General features: G+C 45.0%; 1 protein-coding gene across 3 annotated transcripts in view; it reads right to left on the minus strand.

Moving 5' to 3' along the window:
• The window catches only part of LOC140393004 (protein bicaudal C homolog 1-like), a 398,646-nt gene that overhangs the window by 57,659 nt on the left and 316,841 nt on the right, over window positions 1-24,146 (minus strand). For 2 of the 3 annotated variants that reach the window (XM_072478914.1, XM_072478915.1), the window contains exons 4-9: window positions 15,405-15,484; window positions 14,668-14,826; window positions 11,990-12,043; window positions 8,157-8,351; window positions 5,788-6,039; window positions 395-526 (exon numbers count right to left, since the gene is read on the minus strand). In XM_072478914.1, coding sequence (XP_072335015.1) covers window positions 395-526; window positions 5,788-6,039; window positions 8,157-8,351; window positions 11,990-12,043; window positions 14,668-14,826; window positions 15,405-15,484 — 872 coding nt within the window. The remainder of the gene's footprint in view (window positions 1-394; window positions 527-5,787; window positions 6,040-8,156; window positions 8,352-11,989; window positions 12,044-14,667; window positions 14,827-15,404; window positions 15,485-24,146) is intronic. The other variant, XM_072478916.1, reaches the window with a different exon arrangement.

Here is a 24,146-nt window from a genome sequence, read left to right on the forward strand (position 1 = left end):
AGGTTACACAGACTGAGCTTTTAATCTATAGAGAACAGCAATTAAGGGGTGAACAATGGAAGGTGCATCAGATCATTAAAAAAATCTGGTAGGCTAGTTGGAGGGAAACAGTTTCCCCTGGTGGAGTGCAGCACCAGGTGGCCAGATCATTAAAATTAGAGCTAGACCGATCAGGGGATGATATGAGAAGGCATTTCTTCACAGAAAAGCTAACTGAATCCTGGAATCGGCTCGAGGGGCCTAGTACTCTAGTTTCTGTTGTTTCTATTCAGTTGGACCCTTGTTCTTGGCATCCTTCCTTCCTCTTACATGCAGTTATTTGAATTTTATCAGATCAAATTCATAAAGAAACCACGAGTTTGGTAAGGAGAGAAAGTTCATCAGTAATCCATACCTTACTGGGCTGTTTGGGCTTTGGCTTGATGCTAATGAAGACATCCAACTGCTCCATTAACTGAGTGATCCGCTGTGGCTCCACGTCAATATCTTCCTTCATATCAAACATCAACACAAGAGGGAGACAGCCCTGGAGTACAGCATTAACAAAAGGTTCAGTGCACTGCTACTGCAGCAAGCCCTCACCTCCAATCAGCAAAAACCACTGCCAACATTATAGAAAAGAACAAACCTAAATCAGAATTAAATTTGGCTACACTCGAGTACAACGCTACTCATCACTTGTCTGCGGTTTCTAAACATGTCCTTTCCAGTTACTTCAGCAGAAAACATTCATCGAGAACAATTTGTATTTATGTCGTGCCTTTAGCATTACAAATAAACCCCGAGGCACTTTAGCGGGACTTTATCAAATAAGAGCTGACGTCGAGCCACCTCAGGATAATGGTCGGGCAAGTGACCAAAAGCTTTCTCAAAGTGGTGGGTTTTAAGGAATATCGGAGGGGGGGGGGGGGGGGGGGAAACAGAGGGGGTGAAAGCAAGGTTGAAGGGTTTATAGAGAGAATTCCAGGACTTGGGCTCCAAGGCAGCTGAAGGCATGGCCACCAAATCATGGAGCAATTAAAGTCAGGTATGCTCAAGAGGCCAGTGTTGGAGGAATGTCGATATCTTGAAGGATTACAAATCAACTGAAAACAGTATCACATTTCACATGTACACTGATGACAGCCAGCTCCACCTAATCGGCGCCTCTCTCAATACTTAATCGCTACTTCCGAATGATCAGATTTGATGGTCCAGAATTCAGTGCTAGAAACTGCTGACTAAGATACTGGCCACAAGGATAGAGGACTGTGTCCCGGGGGTGATAGGGGAAGACCAGGCGGGATTTGTTAAGGGCAGGCAACTCAAGGCCAATGTTCAAAGGCTGCTCAATGTTATTATGATGCCCTCAGAAGGAGTGGAGGCGGAGGTGGTGGTGGCGATGGATGCGGAGAAGGCTTTTGATCGGGTGGAGTGGAATTACCTTTGGGAGGCGCTGGGAAGGTTTGGGTTTGGTGAGGGCTTCATTGACTGGGTGCGGTTGCTCTATCAGTCTCCAGTAGCGAGTGTGCGTACGAATCGGCTGAGGTTGGGGTATTTTAAACTACACCGAGGGACGCGGCAAAGGTGCCCCCTCTCTCTGCTACTGTTTGCTCTGGCCATAGAGCCATTGGCCATGGCATTAAGAGCCTCTAGGAACTGGAAAGGGTGGGTTTGGGGGGAGGGGGGGGGGGGGGTGGAGCACCGGGTCTCGCTCTACGCTGACCTGCTCTTGTACATTTCGGACTCGCTGGAGGGGATGGAGGAAGTAATGCGAATCTTGGGGGAATTTGGCAAGTTAAACCTATCCCGGTTGGTAGAACAAATGAAAGGGGACTTTAAGAGATGGGACATGCTCCCGCTATTACTGGTGGGGAGGGTACAGACCGTGAAAATGACGGTCTTCCCCAGATTTCTGTTGTTCTTTCAGTGCCTCCCCATCTTCATCCCTAAGAACTTTTTCAAGCGGGTGAATAAGATTATTTTGTGCTTTGTGTGGGCGGGTAAAACCCCGCGAGTGAAGAAAGTGTTGCTGGAGCGCAGTCGGGGGGAGGGAGGGTTGGCGCTGTCGAACTTCTGTAATTACTACTGGGCGGCTAATATAGCCATGATTAGGAAGTGGGTAGTGGGGGGAGAGGTCGGCATGGGAGTGGATGGAGGCGGCGTCATGTAAAGACACCAGTTTAGGAGCACTGATAACGGCACCTCTTCCGTTCTCGCCGGCCCGATACTCCACAAGTCCGGTGGTGGTGGTGGCGGCTCTGAGAATCTGGGGGCATGGAGGAGACATAAGAGAGTGGAGGGAGCATCGATTTGGACCCCGATTTATAATAGCCATAGGTTTGTACCGGGTAGGCTAGATGGCAGGTTCCGGAGTTGGCAGAGGGCAGAAATTAGAAGGATGGGGGATCTATTTATAGATGGGAGCTTTCCCAGCTTGAAAGCCTTGGAGGATAAATTTTAATTGCCAGCAGGGAATGGTTTTAGGTATTTGCAGGTGTGCGACTTCCTGAGAAAACAGGTGCCGGCCTTTCCGCTGCTGCCGCCATGGGGGATACAGGATAGAGTAGTTTCCAGTACCTGGGTGGGAGAGGGGAAGGTATCGGATATTTACCAGGAGCTTTCAGAGGCGGAGGAAACCCCGGTGGAGGAGCTTAACGGCAAGTGGGAGGACGAGCTAGGAGGAGAGATAGAGGCAGGTCTATGGGCGGATGCCCTAGGCAGGGTTAATACCGCCTCATCTTGTGCCAGGCTTAGCCTGATATAATTTAAGCTAGTCCACCGGGCACACATGGCTAGGATGAGCAGGTTTTTCGGGGCAGAAGATAGGTGTGCGAGGTGCATGGGAAGCCCAGCAAATCATGTCCACATGTTTTGGGCATGCCTGAAGCTTAGAGGGTTTTGGCAAGGGTTTGCTCAGACAATGTCCACAGTGCTAAAAACACGGGTGGTGCCGAGTCCGGAGGTAGTGATCTTTGGAGTGTCAGAAGAGCCGGGGGTTCAGGGGGCAAAAGAGGCCGACGTCTTGGCCTTTGCCCCCCTGGTAGCCCGGAGACGGATCTTGTTAATGTGGAGGGACTCGAAGCCCCAGAGTGTAGAGACCTGGGTTAGTGAGATGGCTGGGTTTCTCAGTCTCGAGAAGATAAAGTTCGCCTTAAGAGGGTCAATGGTCGGATTCACCCGGAGGTGGCAGCCGTTCGTCGACTTTCTCGGGAAAAGTAAAATGTCAGCAGATGCAGTATTCCAAGGGGGGGGGCGGATTGTTGTTGTATGGTTGAGGTGTGTGAAGATTGGGCTGGGGGGGAAATGTTTATCATACCATGTTGATGTCATTGTTTATGTTACTGTTATAAAAAATTTTCAAATACCTCAATAAAAATATGATTTAAAAAAAAGAATTCAGTGCTAGAAGAGCAGAAATTTTCTGCAATTTAATACTGGGGAAACCAAACTGACTTCAATCTGCATTCCAAACTCCATTTCTTAGCTACCGACTCCATCCCTCTCTCCCTGGCAAGTGTCCCTGCCAGTTTGTTTGCAACGTGGGCGCCACGTTTGGTTCCAAGATGAGCTGCCGACCTCATTCCTGAGCCGTCGCCATGGGGGCCTGTTTCCACCACCATAAAATGACCCGTCATTGCTCCTTCCACAGTTCATTTGCTGCTGGAACCCTCATTCATACCTTTGCCACTACTCACTCCTAGCTGGCCTCACAGTTGACCCTCTGTAAACTTGAGGCTATGTAAAACTCTGTTAGCCATGTCCCAACACACAGCAAGACATGTTCATCACCGACACACACTGGCTCCCAATTAAGCAAGGCCTGGATTTTTAAAATCTCGAGCCTGTTGTGAAATCCTCCCATGGCCTTATTGCTCGCTGTATCTGTAATCTCCTCTGGAATTCCTTTGGGTGCACCTACACCACGTGGACTGCAGCCGTGCAAGAAGGCAGCTCACCACCACCTTGTCAAGGGCAATTAGGGATGGGCAATAAATGAAGGCCTAGCCAACGAAGCCCACATCCTTTGAATTACTGAAAATAAATTCCTCCTTTAAAATGCTACTTAAAATCTACTTCTTTGTCCCAAGTTTTTGACAATCTGCCCTAATACTGTCTTACCTGCGTGTCAACATTTGCTTTACAACATTTCTGTGAAGCAGCTTGGGATGTTTATTCCTTAATAAAAATGCAAGTTGTTGTTGTATCTCCCTCAAGTCTAATAAAGCCTTCCTGTGGTGCAGTGCCCAGTTACTCTAAATGGAGTCCAACCAGAGCTTTATACACTTGTAATATAACTACGGTCCCCTGGCATTCCAAGCCCCTTGAGGGTCAACAGTCCATTTGATTTTAAATTGCTTTTTGTTCCTGTCCAGTAGCTTTTAGTGATTATATAATGGGTGGGTCTTCCAACATGGTCACAAGGTGGAGAGAGTGAAAATACCGCCTCCCTCATCTTATTAGTCTTAATCGACAAATCAATTTGCATTTGGATGTCATGTGCCTTAGAAATGTATGCAAGGCCGTCATGTGATCAAAGCTTAATTCAACATCAAAAGGGCACCATCAAGAATTCACAAGAAAAAAAAAACACTTTAAACACCTATTTGCTTTCAGGACAAAAGTTTATCCATTTAGCAAATTTCAAGAAAAGTGGCTGCCTCATAGTGCGTTGGAATTGAAGTCATTAAATGGCTTCAAGGTGGAAATATGTATATTTCTGATTTTAAAAATGGGTTAAAGCGATATGGAGAACAGGTGGGAGGTGGATTTGAGACCAGGAAGAGATCAGCCAAGAGCTGATTGAATGGCGGAGCAGGCTCCAAGGGCTGAATTTCCTACTTCTGCTCCTAATTCCTATGTTCTTGCAGTTATGGACAAAAATACATACTATCATAAATCATAGTAAATAGTTGTTTGGTCGTACAGAACTGGAGTATTGCTGAAAAAAAAGACATGTTGTTGAAGCTTTACATCTTGCACGCATCAGAACCATTCACCTTGCACTTAACAATTGGCATTCTTGCAAATTGTCCAAATGAGTGCAGGACAAAAAACTTCGACAAAATGTCACTTTTTCAGCAATCCATAGAAAACCAAAATCTCACATCCATTCTCCACGGGAATATTTCATTGCTACGATACTACTGCACTCTAGTAAAGTATTCCTGACTCTGACTTTACGGAGTTGTATATGTGGTATCATACAGCCTCTTGGACCTGTGCTCTTATTAATTTGAATCTCTCTCAAGCAGTTGAAAATAAAAAGTGGATGGGATTAGAAAGGCTGCATTTACGGTCTGCTCCCAGTTGTCATGGCGACTAATGGCTTGGTGAATGACTTTGGAGGGCACTAAGAGTCGACCATGTAGTCACGTGGAAGGCCAGACTGTGTAACAAAGCCAGGTTTCCATGTCCTGGAGCACATTAGTGAACTAATTCAGCTTAACAATAATCCAGCCGGTTTCAGAGTCATTTTTATGGTGCCAACCCACAAATTATCAGATTGATTGAATGCAGCTTCACAATTTGCCACATTGGAATTTGAAAACATACCTGGCAAACACAATACTCAAATTTTACAATGTGAAAATATTTACACTTAGGTGTGTTCAAACACAGATCTTTTCCAACTACCTTTTCAACACTTACTGTGGCGATCATGCAGCCAAGCCAATGAATTGTTGTTCCATCAAATTTAAACGGCATTTTCTCATCATATCGAAAAAAAGCTTCTAATAAAATTAACCATCAGCGATTCTACAAATGACCTGTTTATAGAACAGATATGAGAATATGAATGCATACCATGAGGTATTGTCTAGCTAGACAGACAGACTCGATGGTGCCCTGCAGGTAGACTGTGGACTTCTTCTGGGGACTGCTGGGGTCAGGAAAGTGGATCTGGGCTCCAGCACGCTGCATTATGTGTTTAATGTTATTGCCGTTGCGACCCATCATGAAGAGATGGTGTTGAGGTGCAATGTCTAGTTGGGTGCTGACAGGGATGGCACTGCCCAGACTGCCAGCTAGATGTTCCAGGAGCATGGCAGTCCCTTCCTGGAATTAGAACAGGCAGTTTACATTTGACACATAAGTGATCTGAACAATGGAATTCACCCACAAGCTGGCCTCTTCTCTTCACTGATGCTGATAGACCATATGTCTGGGGGGTTAACTTCACAAAAACAGGCCATTCAGCCCAGCTGGTCCACGCCAACACTCATGTTCGCTCAACAAGCCCGTCAGTCTTTCTGTTTCCATTTTCATTTGGTTAGCACTGCTGCCTCACAGCACTAAGGACCCGGGTTCAATTCCGGCCTTGGGTTTCTGTGTGGAGTTTGCACTTTTGCCCCGTGTCTGCGTTGGTTTCCTTCTGGTGCTACGGTTTCCTCCCAGAGTCCAAAGATGTGCGGGTTAGGTAGATTGGGCAAGCTAAAATTGCCCTTTAGTGTCCAAAGGTTAGGTGAGGTATGGGGTTATGGTGGAGGAGTGGGCCTAGGTAGGATGTTCTTTCAGAGGCTCAGTACAGACTCAATGGGCTGAATGGCCTCCTTCTGCACTGTAGGGTTTCTATTCTATTCAACTACTCCCTGTGGCAGAAAGCTCCACATTCTTACCACTATCTGGGTGAACAAGTTTCTCCTGAATTCCCTATAGGGTTTAGGTGTTATAATCTTCTATTTATGGCACAAGCTCTATTCTCCCCCGTACAGATGGAAACATCTGTAAATTTACTCTAACAAATTCCTTCATAATTTTAAAGAACTCCATTAGATCATTTCTCGTGAAAAGAGCCTCAGCTGTCTAACCTTTCCTGATATATGTAATCTCTCAGTTCTGGTATTAAACTTGCAAATGTATTTCTCCGCTGCCTTTTAAACAAAATACAGGAAAATCTCGGATATCAGACACGATCCAGGAATGGGAAATGCCGATTAACTTAAATGAAAGGGGACTCACGCGTTTTTACCCAATGAGAAGGCTCCAGGATGATCACGTGGGTATTAAGGTCTCACAAGAGGTGCGGGGAGCGTGTGGATCGAGTGAGCGATGCTGAGGGGAGACGGTGCTTCAGAGCAATGGGAGTCTGAGACTGGAGTGAGGACAGGCCACTGATAACTATTTACCTGCAATTTTGACATCTCCAATCAAAACCCCAGAATTACAGTTAATATAGAATTCTAGTTGGCAGAGGGCTGGATAATGAAATGTTATGGTCTATGGAAACCAGAATATGTGGACAATACTCTATTAGTGGCATGTTCAGTGTCAATTTTACTCTGCTGTCAATTTTGTGCAGTACACAAAAGGCCAGAGCACATGCTGGCCGTCAAAGGACGTACCGAGGCCTTTCGCAAATCACTGGTTAGGCCTCAGCTGCAGTATTTTGTCCAATTCTGGACACTGTACTTGTAAATCGCTTATGGTCACAAGTAGGCTTCAAATGAAGTTACTGTGAAAAGCCCCTAGTCGCCACATTCCGGCGCCTGTTCGGGGAGGCTGTTACGGGAATTGAACCATGCTGCTGGCCTGCCTTGGTCTGCTTTCAAAGCCAGCGATTTAGCCCAGGGTGCTAAACAGCCCCTACTTTAGGGAGGATGTCAAGGCCTTTGGGCAGGTGCAGAGGAGATTTTATTAGAGGGGGACTACAGCTACGTGATAAAGAGTAAAGAAGCTGGGTTAGTTCTCCTCAGAACAAACCAAGTTACAGGGAAATTAGAACTAAATATGGAGAAACTATTTCTCGTGGCAAGAAATAGCAATCAGCGGACGCCGATTTAAGATAATTATCAAAAGGATTGGAAGGGTTAGGGTGACAATTAGGAAGAGATGAGAGAATTTTTTTCAAATACGCTAAAGTTGTCATGATTGGAAATGGATTGCCTGAGAAGGAAGAATATTCAATAATAACTTCCAAACTGGAATTGAATAAATACTGCAGAAGGAAACATCTGCAGAGCTACAGGGAGAAATGTAGGGAGAGGGAGAATAACTGGATATGCCTTCAAAGTGTCTGTACAGGCACATAATGGGCCTCATTCTGAGCTGGAGGATTGTATTATTCAGTCGGTGTTTTGGCCTGGTCCATAAAGGAATCGGTTTTGTAATTCTTAACTGTGCTTACTGAATTGAAGGTAAAATCAGTATCTTTACAACACTGAGACAGCCCTCACCTTGACTGCTGCAGCATTGTTCTGGGATCCTCGGATAATGACTGTGGCGCCATACATCCGTGAGCGCTGTTTGAATGAAATGGAGATGTTATAGGTTTGGGATAGGTGCTGGATCGTGGGTGAGTTGGGATCTGGAATTGGCTGTAAAATGCCAGCGATGGGCAAATCGAACATCATCACCAGAGGAAGCAGCTCCTAGATGGCAGAACATTGAAGGAAGAGTTACTAAACATAAACTGTCCAATAATAAAACACTGCAGGCTGTAGATTCAGGACTGTTGCTCACTACTTCTCAATACATAACCAAACGGCTGTTAAGGGTCAACCACTTAGTCAAGTAGGGCTGCACGGTGGCAGAGTGGTTAGCATTGCTGCCTCACAGTGCCAGGGACCCGGGTTCAATTCCGGCCTTGGGTGACTGTTTGCACATTCTTCCAGTATCTGCGTGGGTTTCCTCCCACAGTCCAAAGATGTACAGGTTAGGCAGATTGGCCATGCTAAATTGCCTCTGTGTCCAAAGATTAGGTGGTGTTAGTGGTGGTTCCAGGGATGGGGGCGGGTGGCCAAGTAGAGTGCTCTTTTGGAGGGTCGGCGCAGACCTGATGGGCCGAATGGCCTCCTTCTGCACTGCAGGGAGTCTGCGGATTACTTGTTTACAAGCAAAAAGGGAATAGTTACATCAAGTAAAAATAAAGCTTTATTCATTGTAAAATCTTGATTCATGCATAAAGGGTGCAACTTGCTTTGAAAAATTAAGAATTAAATGATACCTTGCAGGCTTCCAGATGTATTTTATTTGAATGTAATTACAGAATCACAGAACTATTACAGACCATTTGGTCCTTCATATTTGTGCTGACTCTCTGAAGGGCAATTTACATAGTGCCACTCACCAAGCCTTCTCCTGATAGACTTGCACATTCTTCCTTTACCAGATAATAGCCCACTTCCCTCTTAAACACCTTGCGCGAACCTGACCCCGCCACAACCTTCTGTGAATTTTATTTGATTAAAATAAATTATTTCATGTAATTTTTATACTGCACCACACTGCAGGAGGTCTCAGTTTCTATAATACGCCTCCCACAGTGAGAGAGTGGGAGATTTTACCTTGTTCCCTGCACAGCACAGGAAATGACCATTTAGCCCATCAATCCTGTGCTGGCCCTAACGTCGGGAGGGAAGGGAAGTTGCTCGAGTCCATTATCAAGGATTTCATAGCACAGCATTTGAAAAACAGTGGTATAATCAGACAAAGTCAGCATGGATTTACAAAATGAAAATCATGCCTGACAAATTTACTACAATTCTTTGAAAATGTAACTAATAGAGTTGACCAGGGAGAACCAGTGGATGTAATTTATTAAGACTTCCAGAAGGCTTTTGACAAGATCTCACATAGCAGATAACTATGTCAAGTTAAAGCACATGGGATTGTGGGTAGTGTCTTGAGCTGGATAGAAAGCTGGTTAGCAGACAAGAAGCAAAGAGTTGGAATAGAATGAATGGATCTTTTTCTGATTGGCGGGCAGTGACTAGTGGGGTACCACAGGAATCAGTGCTCGGACCACAACTGTTCACATTATATATTAACGACTTGGAAAGGGAACTAAATGTATTATCTCACAATTTGCAAATGATACAAAGTGATGTGGAAGGGTGAGCGGTGAGGAGGATGCAGATGCTTCAGCGGGATTTGGACAGTCTGAGTGATGGAGCAGATGCAATATAATGTGGATCAATGTGAGTTTATCCACTTTGGTGACAAAGATAGGAAGGCAGATAATTATTTGGATGGGTGTAAATTGAGAGAGGTGGATACTTAGCGAGACCTTGGGTGTCCTCATGCATCAGTCACTGAAAGTAAGCGTGCAGGTAGAGCAGGCAGTAAAGAATGCAAATGGTATGTTGGCTTTCATAGCGACATTATTTGAGCATAGGATTAGGGATGCTTTACCGCAATTGTATAGGCATTGGTGAGGCCACACCTGGAGTATTATGTGCAGTTTTGTTGTCTTTATCTGAGGAAGGATGTTCTTGCTATGGAGGGAGTGCAGCAAACTTTCACCAGGCTGATTCCTGGGATGGTGGGACTGTCATATAAGGAAAGACTAAGTCAGTTAGGGTTATATTCATTGCAGTTTAGTAGAGTGAGAGGGATCTCACAGAAACTTACAAAATTCTAACAGGTTAGATTCAGAAATAATGTTACCGATGGTGGGGGAGTGCAGAATTAGGATTTCATAGTTTGAGGATAAGGGATAAACCTTTTAGGACTGAGGTGAGGAGAAATTTCTTCACCCAGAAAGTGGTGAATTTGTGGAAGGTAGTTGAGGCCAAAATATTGAACGATTTCAAGAAGGAATTAGATATAGCTCTTGGGGTTAAAGGGATCAAGCGATGTGGGGGGAAGGCGGGATCAGGGAACTGAATTTGCTGATTATTCATGATCATAATGAATGGCAGAGCAGGCTCGAAGGGCCGAATGGCCTACTCCTGCTTCTATTTTCTATGCATGTTTCTATGAAAGTGTAATCCAATTATTCCCATTAATGTTGTTCTTTCCCCATAGTCCAGTAAATGTTTCCTTTTCAAGGAATTTTAATTCCATCCAGTGTCCAGGGCACAGTGCCCATCTTTTCTGTATTGTTGAATGCCAATGGTGGTGCGAGTACTGTGTATATTACTGAGGTGATACCACTCGTGCACCGGTTTAGCTCAGTTGGCTAGACAGCTGATTTGTGAAGCAGAGCAAGGCCAGCAGCGCGGGTTCAATTCTCAAACCGACTGAGTTTATTCATGAAGGCCTTGCCTTGACGACCTTGGCCATCGTCTGAGGTTAAATCACCACCGGTCAGCTTTCCTCCACAAAAGGGGAAAGCAGCCAAAGGTCATCTGGGACTATGGCGACTTTACTTTACCAATCATGTGTTCCCAAGCATCTAAAAGGAGGCGAGCAGCTCATTTTTCTTTTTAAACCTAATTTGAAACTCTGGATTGAATTGTAAACTTCCCGAATATTGGGTAGGTGGAGTGTCCCTGTCAGCAAATCCAGCTGCCAGTTCTACATTTCCGCACATGCCAGTGTACGAGATGCCGACACTTTGTGCAAATGACTAGTTCGTCACTGAAAACTGTTCAAGCTTCTTTCGCAATGGTTTTCACAGAACGGTTATCTCTGGTCCCAAATACTTTGGAGCTACCCTGTTTAGAAATATCATTTTTTATAAATTTAGAGTACTCAATTCATTTTTTCAAATTAAGGGGTAATTTAGAGTGGCCAATTCATCTAGCCTGCACATCTTTGGGTTGTGGGGACGAAACCCACGCAAACACGGGGAGAATGTGCAAACTCTACATGAACAGTGACCCAGGGCCGGGATCGAACCTGGGACCTTGGCGCCGTGAGACAGCAGTGCTACCCACTGCGCCACCGTGCTGCCAGAAATATCTTTTTTTATGTTATGCTGAGGATAACTATTAGACGCTCCCATGAACAAAAACGTTGACATGTTAGTATACAACAGATTGACCTTCTCTGTAAACTGGAGCATGAATGTGTGTTTTATGTTCTCTACACTCCATTCAAATTTAACAAGAAAAAACATGCAGTTTGTTTAAAATTCATCTGTTAAACCCGACTTATGAAGCACTTCTGTTCCAAGTGCTTCTGGTGGTTGAAAGATCGGAGAGTCTATAAGCAACAAAACCACAGAATCTGGCTCTTCGAGAGTCCAAGTGATCTTCTCTCAGTAACTGTTGAGGATCCTGTCAATGGCAATTGAACTTCATGCATCATCAAAACCATGCACCAATTGTCAAATTAAACTTACCCTAATACGGCCTCGAGCTGCTTCTACACCATATGGCTGTCCTGCTATGGAGACCTGATAATCAAAGCAGATCAATTAGAAGTGTGATTTTCAAACATGTCTATCATGGGGACTCCCTTCAAGCAATGGTACATGCCTGGGGACTCCATTAATGACATATCCTTGTGAACGCCTGACAAATATTGAGACATTCCTGTGGACCTTCCCCACCCCCATTTGGTCCCATCTCCGAGGGAGATGCTTTCTCAACATTTCCATAGCTACCATCAGCTGCACACCGTAAATCAATGCTAACATTGTGAAACCATTTTTTTTTCAATAAATGACTGAAGCCAAAGGAGGAATATGCTCAAAAGTACACTGATACAAAAAAAATACAGAAAATCTGATGAACACACAGAACCTGTGGGACTCCCTCAAAGACCCCAAGAATAGAGGGGACCTTGTTTGACAACATATTAGAGGCTCCATCTCTATGCCACCCATAAAGTACAAAGGCCTTGTCCACCTCACGCCAATTCCATTCATCTGTGGACAAATCATTGGATTGTTTTTTACAGACCTATGAAGAAGTTCTGACCAAGAGTTATGGATCTGAATATACAAAAGGGTCTGAGGAAGTACCATGGACCTGTAACATTAACCCTATCATTCTGCTTTCACAGATATTCTCTGAATTCCTGAATGCTTCCAGCATTTTTTTTAAAAGACTTCCAGCCTCGGCAGCATGTTGGGGTTAGGTTTTGAAGGTTGACCTGAGCTTGTAATCCTCCCTCTTGTTTCAAAACATTAGGTCATCACATTATTGGCTCAAGGGAATAACCGGTCACCCATAACTCCAGATGAGTTGCCCGAACCAAGCCCAACCTTTATCAATGTAATCTCCAAGTACTAAGTCAGTGTTTAGTTACAGTATCAATAAAGGTTTTTCTAAACCAGTTTAATAAACTCAGCCAAATGCCATTATTTAATCAGGCTTTTCAACAGCAGTTACTTGTGACACAATGGGTGGGACTCTCTGGCCACGTCCGCCCGGCGACCAGAGAATCTCGCCCGAGATCAATGGATTTCTCCATTGTCTGCCTCTCGCCCGTGGCGGTCTTGAGGCAGGCAGGGCAAAATAATTCAGCCCAATGACGCAGTCAGTATGTGCATAGCAAGATCCCACAAACATAAAAATAAATGCGACTCAGTGTAATCTGTTTCTGTTGTGTGCGAGGGCAAACTATATACTGGGAGAGCACCCATGTGCTATAGGATCTTTAATGTTCACTTGAGCTGGACAATGAGACCTTGGCTCATCAGTCCATCTGAAAGTTGGCACCTCCAACACTGGAGCACTCCTTCGGGGCGGGAATTTGTGGCAAGTTGAGATTTTAATGCTCAAGTCTCCGGAGTGGGACTTGACCCCATGGCCCTTGGCTGCAGCATAGTGCCCATTCTCCAACTTCCTACAATAATTGTAAAGAATATACAATCCCAATTGATGATATAACTGGACCGGAAGATCCCAGAATGGAACCGTGACTCAAAAGTTTGTAACTATTACAGGACATGTATTAGTTTCAACAACAAGAAAAAAAACCATTAAATATGAAAAAATAGATAATAGTGTACTCCTTTACTCCCTCTTTAGCTTAACAATTACACAGAAATTAAGGTTAACACGGATGACACAGCACATTTGAAGCTACAATGATCTCATTGACAGGCAAAGTGCCTTTTATAAAGTACACCAATTGGCTGTAGTCAAACACACACCCCAAGTTAGTGCCTGTGCATTTCTTCCTCAGATGATTGCCATATGAGAGTTTCTAAATTCAACTCCTAAAAACATGTTTTAAAACCTTCTCTCATAATAAAGGTTTCCATTAGCAAGTTGCATTCAGACATCCACTTCACGTTTTCCGAAGAGCTCTTTGAACAGAGCTTCCACTCCACTTTTATCAGCGAATCTACTGAGATTTTACACAAAACCCTTTTAGGATTTCTTTGTCTCGATTATAGGCAGCGGGGGAATGTTCGTGCGGGGGTTGAGGGTCGGGCGCGCGGACGATCGGGGGTCTCTTTCTTGGGTCTGGCTCGGCGGTCCGAGTCCACCATGAAGCATGGCACGGCCATGAAGGCCGCCGCCGTCGCCGTGCGCGGCCTCTGACCCGGAAGTGCAGGGGCCCGTATCGGCAGCAGAAGCTGCAAGATTTACTACGGGTCCCTGCTAGCCCCCTTGCAGGGCTGGGAATTCATGTCCCTTTAATGCAGGATTTTCAGGAGTAAAATTATACCATTTTGACACTGACGTGGGGCCACAGTCCCAATAATGGAGAATCCAGCCCCTTATTTCTCATGTTTACCAACACTAATGTAAATCTCTTAAAACTACCTTTGTTCCTAACACAAGTTACTTATGACAAACACATTGCTAAAACACTGCGCTTTATTTTTTAAAAAGTTAAAAACAGAAAGTGAAAAACCAACATCAACAAACCAATGTGGGCTGTGCAAATGATCCAGAGAAGCTGAAGATACCAACTGTGGTTTTATTTACTGGCTTCAATGGAAACTAGGCTAACTGATGATGGCTGAGCTGTGGGATTGCGGTGAACGCAGGAGAGGTCAACAAATGGACAACTGACCCAACATAGTGTCAACAGCCATGAGGTCTGAAGTTTGGAAATTACCTGATTGCTCTTCTCTGTCTGGTTGTTCCTGTTGGAGTCGGGGAAGTGAATATGACAGCCCGTCTCCTCCATTACTTTTTTGATGTTGTTTCCCCCTTTGCCAATGACGTGGGAGTGTTCAGTGTGTGACACGTCCATCTTCAGCGTCACCCGGTTACTCTAATTCAAAGTGCAAGAGGAAACACAATTGTCATCAGTTGATACCTTCCATCTACCCTGGTCACGTCACCAATTTCTTTATTCCTTTCATTAAAGAATGCAGTAGAATTGTGAGGATCATTTTGATTCAACAGTGCTTTACTGTTCAAAAGGGGAAGTGGGGTATCGGATTACACAGTCCTGGAATGGAATTACTGGCTACTAAGGCTGTGCTTTCTAGAATTAGTTTGACAGGACACAGACCCCATGATATGCTTCCAGGCTGGATGAAGGTCTAAGGGGACTGAGTGCCCTCAGAGAGGCGCTGGACAAACAGGCATAACCAGGGATGGACATAGGCAGAGAATCATGTGCAGCAATAACAAAAGCTGATGGGGGAGAGAGAGAGAGCTAAAATGAAAGAGAGACAGCATGGGGCAAGGTTTTTAATTGGTGCCCTAATGGCAGCGATTGCACGACAATATATTTATGAAGTGTATATTATTGATCTCACTACACTGATCTATCGCAGTAATTATGCAGACGAAAAGACCATCACTAGTGGGTAACACACATGAATTGTGGCATTGCATGCTTACTTTCGTGTCGAGAACGGCCATGATCTTTTCTTTCGCTTCCTTCACGTTTTCTTTTTTTCCACCAACTTTAATGTGGGGATCTGTACAAAACGCAAAGGGAACAAACAAACGTGAGAAACATACCACCAATGTCTTAACTGAAGTGTTGGGAGTGTAGCCACCCGAGTTGGCCACTTCCCGACTTAAAATGGAGAACCGCAAAGGCTGAAGGCAAATTCAGCAAACACAGGCAAAAACTAGCAGGTGCAAAGTTACTGTGTATTAGACTCTGCAGAAACCCAGACAGCATCGATACAAGCAGCCATCTGCATAGTAATGTAGCAGCCATCTACATAGTAATGAGCGATCCCCGGGAACAATCAAAACATTTTAAGGTAAACAAGGCCAAGCCAGACTCCTCGGCGCCAGCAGGAGCCAACACAAAAGAGGTTAACGGACACTTAGAGACCGCCCAACGATCAGGGAACCGCTCCAGCATTGGAAAAATCGAACCTTGTGATTGGAACGAAGTCCAATCATTTGAAACCAGGTATGGGGTCCGCCTCGAAGGGCGGGAAGCCCCTGGGGACTATAAAGTAAAGCCCCCAAGTTCAAATCGTCCTTCTTGACAGGGTCACTCAGCAACGCGAAGCAACCCCTGAGAGTGAACTGTCCAGCGGCCGCCAAGAAAGTAAGTCTCAAGTCAACACTCGCCACGAGATAGGCACTCCTAGCTACCAGTCCATACCAGCTTTTGAATCCTGCAGACTCAGGACCTGAGCGAAAGGCCATTTGTTCCCCTGATCTGGTGGGCCAGTCCGAAGCTAAGTATAGGTCTGTTAGTGATAGAAATAGCCTAGAAAGTAGAGTTTATGCATGAGTAGCGATTTACTGTGTATAATAAATGTGTTTTTATTTGAATCTTACTAATTGGTGTGTTGAGTTATTGATCATTACTTGAATTTGAACCTCGTGGCAGTATCATAAAGCTACCTGGCGACTCTAGAGCAAAGGTTAAACAAACAGCAAATTACGATTTAAGAGCCAACCAAAAGTTAGCAACAGAAGCCAACAAAACCAAGAAAGCCTCTAACCTAGGGCCCATGAGGGAAGCGAGACTGGGAGTGGAGTAGCCAATAGCCACAAGTACAACAGTGGGTGTGGAGTTGTGTTTAGAGTAGTTGGGGAGTAATGTGGATTTGATAACATAGGCAAGGCGAGGAAAGAGGACCTGTTGGGGGATTCATCATAGAATCATAGAATTTACAGTGCAGAAGGAGGTCATTCGGCCCATCGAGTCTGCACCGGCTCTTGGAAAGAGCACCCTACTCAAGGTCAACACCTCCACCCTATCCCCATAACCCAGTAATCCCACACAACAATAAGGGCAATTTTGGACACTAAGGGCAATTTATCATGGCCAATCCACCTAACCTGCACATCTTTGGACTGTGGGAGGAAACCGGAGCACCCGGGGAGGATGTGCAGACTCCGCACAGACAGTGACGCAAGCCAGAATCGAACCTGGGACCCTGTAGCTGTGAAGCAATTGTGCTAACCACCATACTACCGAGTTGCACTATTTATCAGGCACTAGGAACTGCAGGTTCTCTAGGGTTATAATTTCTGGATTACTACCCAAGCCACATGCCACATACGAATTAGGGTGAGAAAATTAGGGAAGTAAACACATGGCTAAAGGAGTGGTTTGGTAAAGAGGGGTTCCTTTTCACGGGGCATTGCTTTCAGTATTGAAATGGGAGGGATCTATACCGTTTGAACGGTCTTCACCAGAGCGGACCTGGGTCTAGCTGAAAGGATAAATAGAGTGGTCAAAAGGACTTTAAACTAGCAAGTGGTGGGGTGGGGGGGAAAGGGATGGGTAAAACTACGGGAAGATTAATGGTCAAACAGAAGCAAAGCAGCAGGTTAGCACGTGGGGAGGAGGGTTCAACGAACGGGAAAATTATGAAAAACGTTAAAGTGAAGAAGAACTCAGGAGATGATTTAATGGATGTGTTAGGATTTAAAATGGCAAAAAAAAACTAGCATAAGGGCACTTTACTTGAATACCCATGGCATTCAATGGAGAAAAAGGTTGACTCCATTTACATATAGTAAGGAGAAAAGGTCGCTGATCATAGAGTATCATAGTATCATTGAATTTACAGTGCAGGAGGATGCCATTCGGCCCATTGAGTATGCACCAGCACGTGGAAAGAGCATCCCACTTAAGCCCCACACCTCCACCCTATCCCCTTTATCACCGTAACCCAGTAACACCACCTACCCTTTTTGAACATTTAAGGCAATTTAGAACCTTGGACCCTGGAGCTGTGAAGCAACTGTGCTAACTACTGTGCTGCCCCCACTGTGCTACCGTGTTGATAGATGCAGTCTATAGGCCACCAAAGAATTAATCCCGGACAGGCTGGCAATAAACAAAGAAATAACTGATGCACAAAATGGTACGGCAATCTTGATTGGTCGATAGGTCATACCAGGTCGGTCAAGGCAGCCTTGAGGAGGAGTTCATAGAATTCATCCGCAATAGTTTCCTCGAATAGTATGTAATGGTGATGTGGAGATGCCGGCGTTGGATTGGGGTGGGCACAGTAAGAAGTCTTACAACACCAGGTTAAAGTCCAACAGGATTCCCGGCTGGGTCACTGTCTTTCCCGGCTGGGTCGCTGTCTGTGCGGAGTCTGTACATTCTCCGTGTGTCTGCGTGGGTTTCCTCCAGGTGCTCTGGTTTCTTCCCACAGTCCAAAGATGTGTGGGTTAGGTGGGTTGGCTATGCTAAATTGCCCTTAGTGTCCAAAAAAATGTTGAGTGGGGGTTTTTGGGTTACAGGGATAGGGTAGATATGTGGGCTTCAGAAGGGTGCTCTTTGTAAGGGCCGGTGCATACTCGATGGGCCTAATGGCCTCCTTCTGCACTGTAAATGCTATGATTCTATGATTTGGAATCACTAGCTTTCAGAGCGTAGCTCCTTCATCAGGTGAGTGTATGTAATGGAACCTATGAGGAAGCAAGCTATCCTAGATCTGGTCCTGTGTAATGAGACAGGAATAATTAATGATCTCATAGTTAGGGATTCTCTCGGTATTGTTGATCACTGTATTGTTGATCACAGTATTGTTGAATTTAAAATACAGATGGAGGGTGAGAAGGTAAAATCCAATACCAGTGCCTTGTGCTTAAACAAAGGAGACTACAATGGAATGAGGGAGAAGTTGGCTAAGGTAGACTGGGAGCAAAGACTTTATGGTGGGGAGCAAAGACTTTATGGTGGGGCAATTGAGGAACAGTGGAGAACATTTAAAGTTATTTTTCACTGCTCAACAAAAATATATACCAATATATACTGGGAGGAAGGACTGTAGGAAAAGTAATGATCAGCCATGGATATCTAAGGAAATAGAGGGTATCAAATTGAAAGAAAATGCATACAAAGTGGCAAAGATTAGTGGGAAACTAGAGGATTGGGAAATTGTTAAAGGTCAACAGAAAGCCATGATAAAAGCTATAAAGAAAAGTAAGACAAATTATGAGAGTAAACTAGCTCAGAATATAAAAACAGATAGCAAAATCTTCTACAAATATATAGAACGAAAAAGAGTAACGAAGGTAAACATTGGTCCTTTAGAGGATGAGAAGGGGGGTTTAATAATGGGAAATAAAGAAATGGCCGAGACATTGAACAGGTCTTTTGTGGCGGTCTTCACGGTGGAAGACACAAATAACATGCCAATAATTGATGGCAAGGAGGCCATGGCAGGTGAGGGCCTAGAAACGATCATTATCGCAAAGGAGGCAGTGTTGGGCAAGCTAATGGGGCTGAAGGTGGACAGGTCTCCTGGCCCTGATGGAATGCATCCCAGGGTACTAAAAGAGATTGCGGGGAAACAGCAAATGCGCTTGTGGTAATTCAACAAAATTTGCCGGACTCCGGGGTGGTTCTGGCAGATTGGAAAACAGCAAATGTGACACCACTATTAATAAAGGAGCTAGACAAAATGCAGGTAACTACAGGTTGGTTATAAAATGCTTGAATCTATTGTTAGGGAAGAAATAGCGAGACATCTGGATAGATATTGTCCCATTGGGCAGACGCAGCATGGGTTCATGAAAGGCAGGTCATGTTTAAGTAATTTATTGAAATTCTTTGAGGACATTGCAGGCAAGGTGGACAATGCGGAACTGGTGGATGTGGTTTATCTGGATTTCCAGAAGGCATTTGACAAGGTGCCGCATAAAAGGCTGTTGCATAAGATAAGGGTTCACGGTGTTATGGGTAATGTATTAGCATGGATAAAGGATTGGTTAACTAACAGAAAGCAAAGAGTGGGGATAAATGGGTGTTTTGCTGGTTGGCAATCAGTGGCTGGTGGTGTGCCTCAAGGATCAATTTTAGGACTACAGTTGTTTACAATTTACATAGACGATTTGGAGTTGAGGACCAGGTGTAATATGTCAAAGTTCGCGGATGACATTAAGATAAGTGGTAAAGTGTGAAAAGGACACTGAAAGCCTGCACAGGGATATAGATAGTTTAAGTGAGTGGGCAAGGGTCTGGCAGATGGAGTACAATGTTGGTAAATGTGAGGTCATCTATTTTGGTTGGAATAACAGATAAATGGACTATTATTTAAATGGTAAAAATTTGCAGCATGCCGCTGTGCAGAGGGACCTGGGTGTCCTTGTGCATGAATCTCAAAAAGTTGGTTTGCGGATGCAGCAGGTAATTAAGAAGGCAAATGGAGGGTGACTATGGATAATCCCTGATTCCATTTTGTCATTTGTTTATGTAAACATACGGGCTGATGTTTGGGGGTTGGTGGGCGGATGGGATCGTTGTTATTATGGGGATTGACATATCTTGCTGATTATTATTTATTGTTGATGGGTGTAAATGCGGGAGAAAATGTGAAAAAGGAGAATAAAAATATATATTTTTTTAAATTAAGGCGGCAAATGGAATTTTGTCCTTCATTGCGAGAGGGATGGAGTTTAAAAACAGGAAGGTTATTTTGCAGCTGTATAGGGTGCTGGTGAGGCCACAGCTAGAGTACTGAGTTTTGGTCTCCTTACGAGAACGGATGTACTGGCACTGGAGTGATTGCAGGAGGAGATTCACTAGGTTGCTTCCGGAGTTGAGAGGATTGATTTATGAGGAGAAACTGCGTGACCATACTCACTGCAATTTAACATATAAAATAATGAAGGAAATAGAAAGGATAGAAGCAGGGAGATTGTTTCTACTGATGGGTCAAGATAAGGGGGGGGGAGATTTAGGACTGAGTTGAGGAGGAACTTCTTCACTTAAAGGGTTGTAAATCTGTGGAATTCCCTGCCTAGTGAAGCAGTTGAGGCTACCTCGTTGAATGTTTTTAAGGCAAAGATAGATAGATTTTTGAACAGTAAAGGAATTAAGGGTTATGGTGAGTGAGTGGGTAAGTGGAGCTGAGTCCACAAAACGATCAGTCATGATCTTTTTGTATGGCGTAGCAGGCTCGAGGAGTCAGATGGCCTACCCCTAGTTCTTATGGGAAGTAAAAAACAAAAACTGCTGGAAAACTCAGTGGTTTGGGTAGCATCTGTGAAGTGAGGAACAGGTTTCAGGTCGAAAACCTTCTGACAAAATTAAGGCTAGAGAGGTGCCAGGTTTTGAGGAGGTTCATAGATAAGGCAATTGAAGATAGCAAGTGTTTGGGGATTGAACTTCCGAGACACAAATCATATGCCTGAAAGCCTGGAAGTAACGGCGGAAAAGGGTAGAATACACCAGTGGCTGTATCCCAGGTGGCTGGGCTTTAAGCCAGAAATGTTGTGGAGTGGAGGGAAAGCAGATGGAGCAATTTGGAAATCAAAACTGAATAAGCCGAATTCAGTTTGAGGGTAAGTTCTGTGCAGACAGGTAACAGATGAATGGGATTTGGTGCAGGATCTTGGGCGTCAAATAAACAGAACTATCATTTCAGGTTTGTGACTTTCCATCAGGTCATCGACCTGGGATGTTAACTTTGGTCCTCTCTCAACAAATGCTGCCTGGCCTGTTGAGTATTTTGAGCGCGTTCTGCTTTCCTGTCAGTTTTGCAGTTTCCAGAGGATTTTGATTTTGTACCTTGGTGTTGGAGTTGTAACTGGCTGGAGTTAGTGCCAAGGGCTCATAACCTCCCTTGCCACTCATCTCCCTTTCCAAGGGTTATGGAATGGTGAAGGGCAGGCAGGAAAATGGAGTTGAGGCCACAATCAGGTCAACCCATATAAACTTGTCAAATGGCCGAGCAGGCTTGAGGGGATGAATGGTTCCTAATTCTGTGGCTGGATGGGGAAGGGAGATGATGCTGCAAGGAAGATGCTGTTGAAATTAAAGTCTTGGGTTGTGCGGTTAAGGGAGTCGCAATAAAAGTATGGGAGGGTCAGAGGCAGGTGCTGTTGTCGAGATGGACTTGGTGATGGGTGGGATATGATGTGAACTTAGGGCTAAACGGTTACCACCCGGGTTTATGGATCATCTGGCACAGACTGAGGGAAAACCTAGAAATTACAGTCAACCATGCGGAGGCTAGAAACAACAGTTTCAGCCTCTCCAATCTTCAGTTGGAGCAAGTTTTGTCTTATCGATGAGGTACAGCCTAACTGGACAGAGTTTTTTTTTTTAAATTTGAGTACCTAATTAATTAAGGGGCAATTCAGTATGGCCAATTCACCTATCCTGCACATCTTTGGGTTGAGGGGGGTAAGACCCACGCAGGCACGGGGAGAATGTGCTAAACTGTACAGAGTTGATCACTGAATCAAGCTTGCGGTGCAAATGCAAAGGTGGGTGATGTGTGTCGGCATATCGAAGATGACTCCGGAGTGTAGATGCCTGTGAGGGGCCAGTATGTAGAGAAGAAAAGGAAGGTAATCAAAAAGATTTCCTCGAGCTGCACCAGAGTTTAGTGTGTGAAGGAGGTGGTGGGGCATGGTGTCAGAAGCCTCTGCTCGGCCACGGGCAGCTGTGTTGAGTTCAGGGGGCATGCGAGTGAGTGCAATGCCTAGAGGCACTCCACGAAGAACTGGCGTCTATCACACACTGCAATGAAGTCAAGAGATTCAGAAAGCAGTTTTGGGAAATCTAGGCATAGAGATAGGTGGTGGTGAGTTATTCAAAGACCTTGAATAACTTCTTGGTTGTGTGGAGGAGGGTTCAGGTGATGATGACAAGGGGAGGAAGGGGTTCTGTGAATAGTGCCAGGATCCACACATCAGAAAATCACAGTGCTCATGAGAAGTGAGCGGTAATATAGTTTGGTGCTGGGGAAGAATCACGGAATAGTGTGAATTTTCACTGGCACTATTGACACTCAAGCTGGGAAAATACTTGTCAAAGTTCCAAAATCCAAGATACAGAAGTGTGCCATAATTCCCAAAAGACTTCCCAACAACAGACCTTCTCAAACTGCACAGATGAGCGTCTTCGAGCCAGAAAATCAGGTCTTATGTTATAAAATACCAAGAGTGTACACAGGGGACACTTTGTTCTCAAATGTACACAGTTAAATCACATGGTTTACGGCCTATTGCCTGCTCATTATTTGAAAGTGGGATGACAGCAAGTTTCAGACAATAGGAAGTATAAATGAAAGACTGCAGTCAAAATACACCAAAGCAATTTTCAAATTTCTTTTGCAAATGCAGGAAAAGAATAGCTCATCAAATCTAAATGCCTTTGGCAAATAAACCTTCCAAACAGCCAATTTTCAACCCGTCCCCGTTTTGGGGCCATCTTGGTGCCAAGGTCAAACCAATTCAATTGAATGAAGCTCGCCAAGCCATGTTGCATTGAACCGCTCTCTTATCCACATAGCAATGTTGCGCACGGCGAAGACACAGATGTTCCGAGCATCTTGCACATCCTTGTCCATTACAAATCACTGAATAGGAACTGCAAATCCAATTTTTCCATGGACCCCAGGAGACCGGCATATCGCTACGGTAACATCTTGCTGCTACGGTAACACAGTTTTGTCCACATGCAGTAATTTTAATAGAAAATACCTTGCACTCAATGCAGGCAAATATGTTTCATGTATATAGTCACTGAACAGGCATCTGGTAAAGTACCAGCAACAAAAAAAAAATTGTTGTCTGACAACATTTACAACAATCACAAACACTACAATTATATAAGCTGCACGAATGAGGGTTGTGATTACAGGCTCATTTGGTTTCTTGGTTTTTATTTACCAATCCGTAATATGAATCGCCACATCTGGGGCGCGATTCTCTGAAATGGAGGCAGAGTGTTCGCGCCATCGTGAACGCCGTCGAGGTTCACGACGGCGCGAAACGGCCCCTATCCCGACCGATTCAGGGCCCTAAAAAGGGCTAGGAGCAGCGCCGCATCATTTACGCGCGCCAGGCCTTGGCGTCGCGTATAGGCGGCGCCACATACATGACGCGGCCGGCGCCACATAACTGGCGTCACCTGCGCATGCGTGGTTGCCGTCCTCCCCGCAAGATGTCCGACGGAACTTGCAGGGCTGCGGAAGAAAGGAGGTCCTCCTTCAGAGAGGCCGGCCCGACGATCAGTGGGCACCGATCGCGGACCAGACCCCATTTGAGGCCCCCCCCTCGCGCAGGATCTCTCCCCCCCCCCCCCCCGCAGGCCGCCCCCCCCCCCCCCCCAGTACTCCCGCGCTGTTCCCGCCGGCAGCGACCAGATGTGGACGGTGCCGGGGGGAACCCGCCGTTTTGGGCAGGCTGCTCGAC

The sequence above is a fragment of the Scyliorhinus torazame genome, chromosome 16 (genome assembly GCF_047496885.1).
Source record: "Scyliorhinus torazame isolate Kashiwa2021f chromosome 16, sScyTor2.1, whole genome shotgun sequence".
Lineage (NCBI taxonomy): Eukaryota > Metazoa > Chordata > Chondrichthyes > Carcharhiniformes > Scyliorhinidae > Scyliorhinus > Scyliorhinus torazame.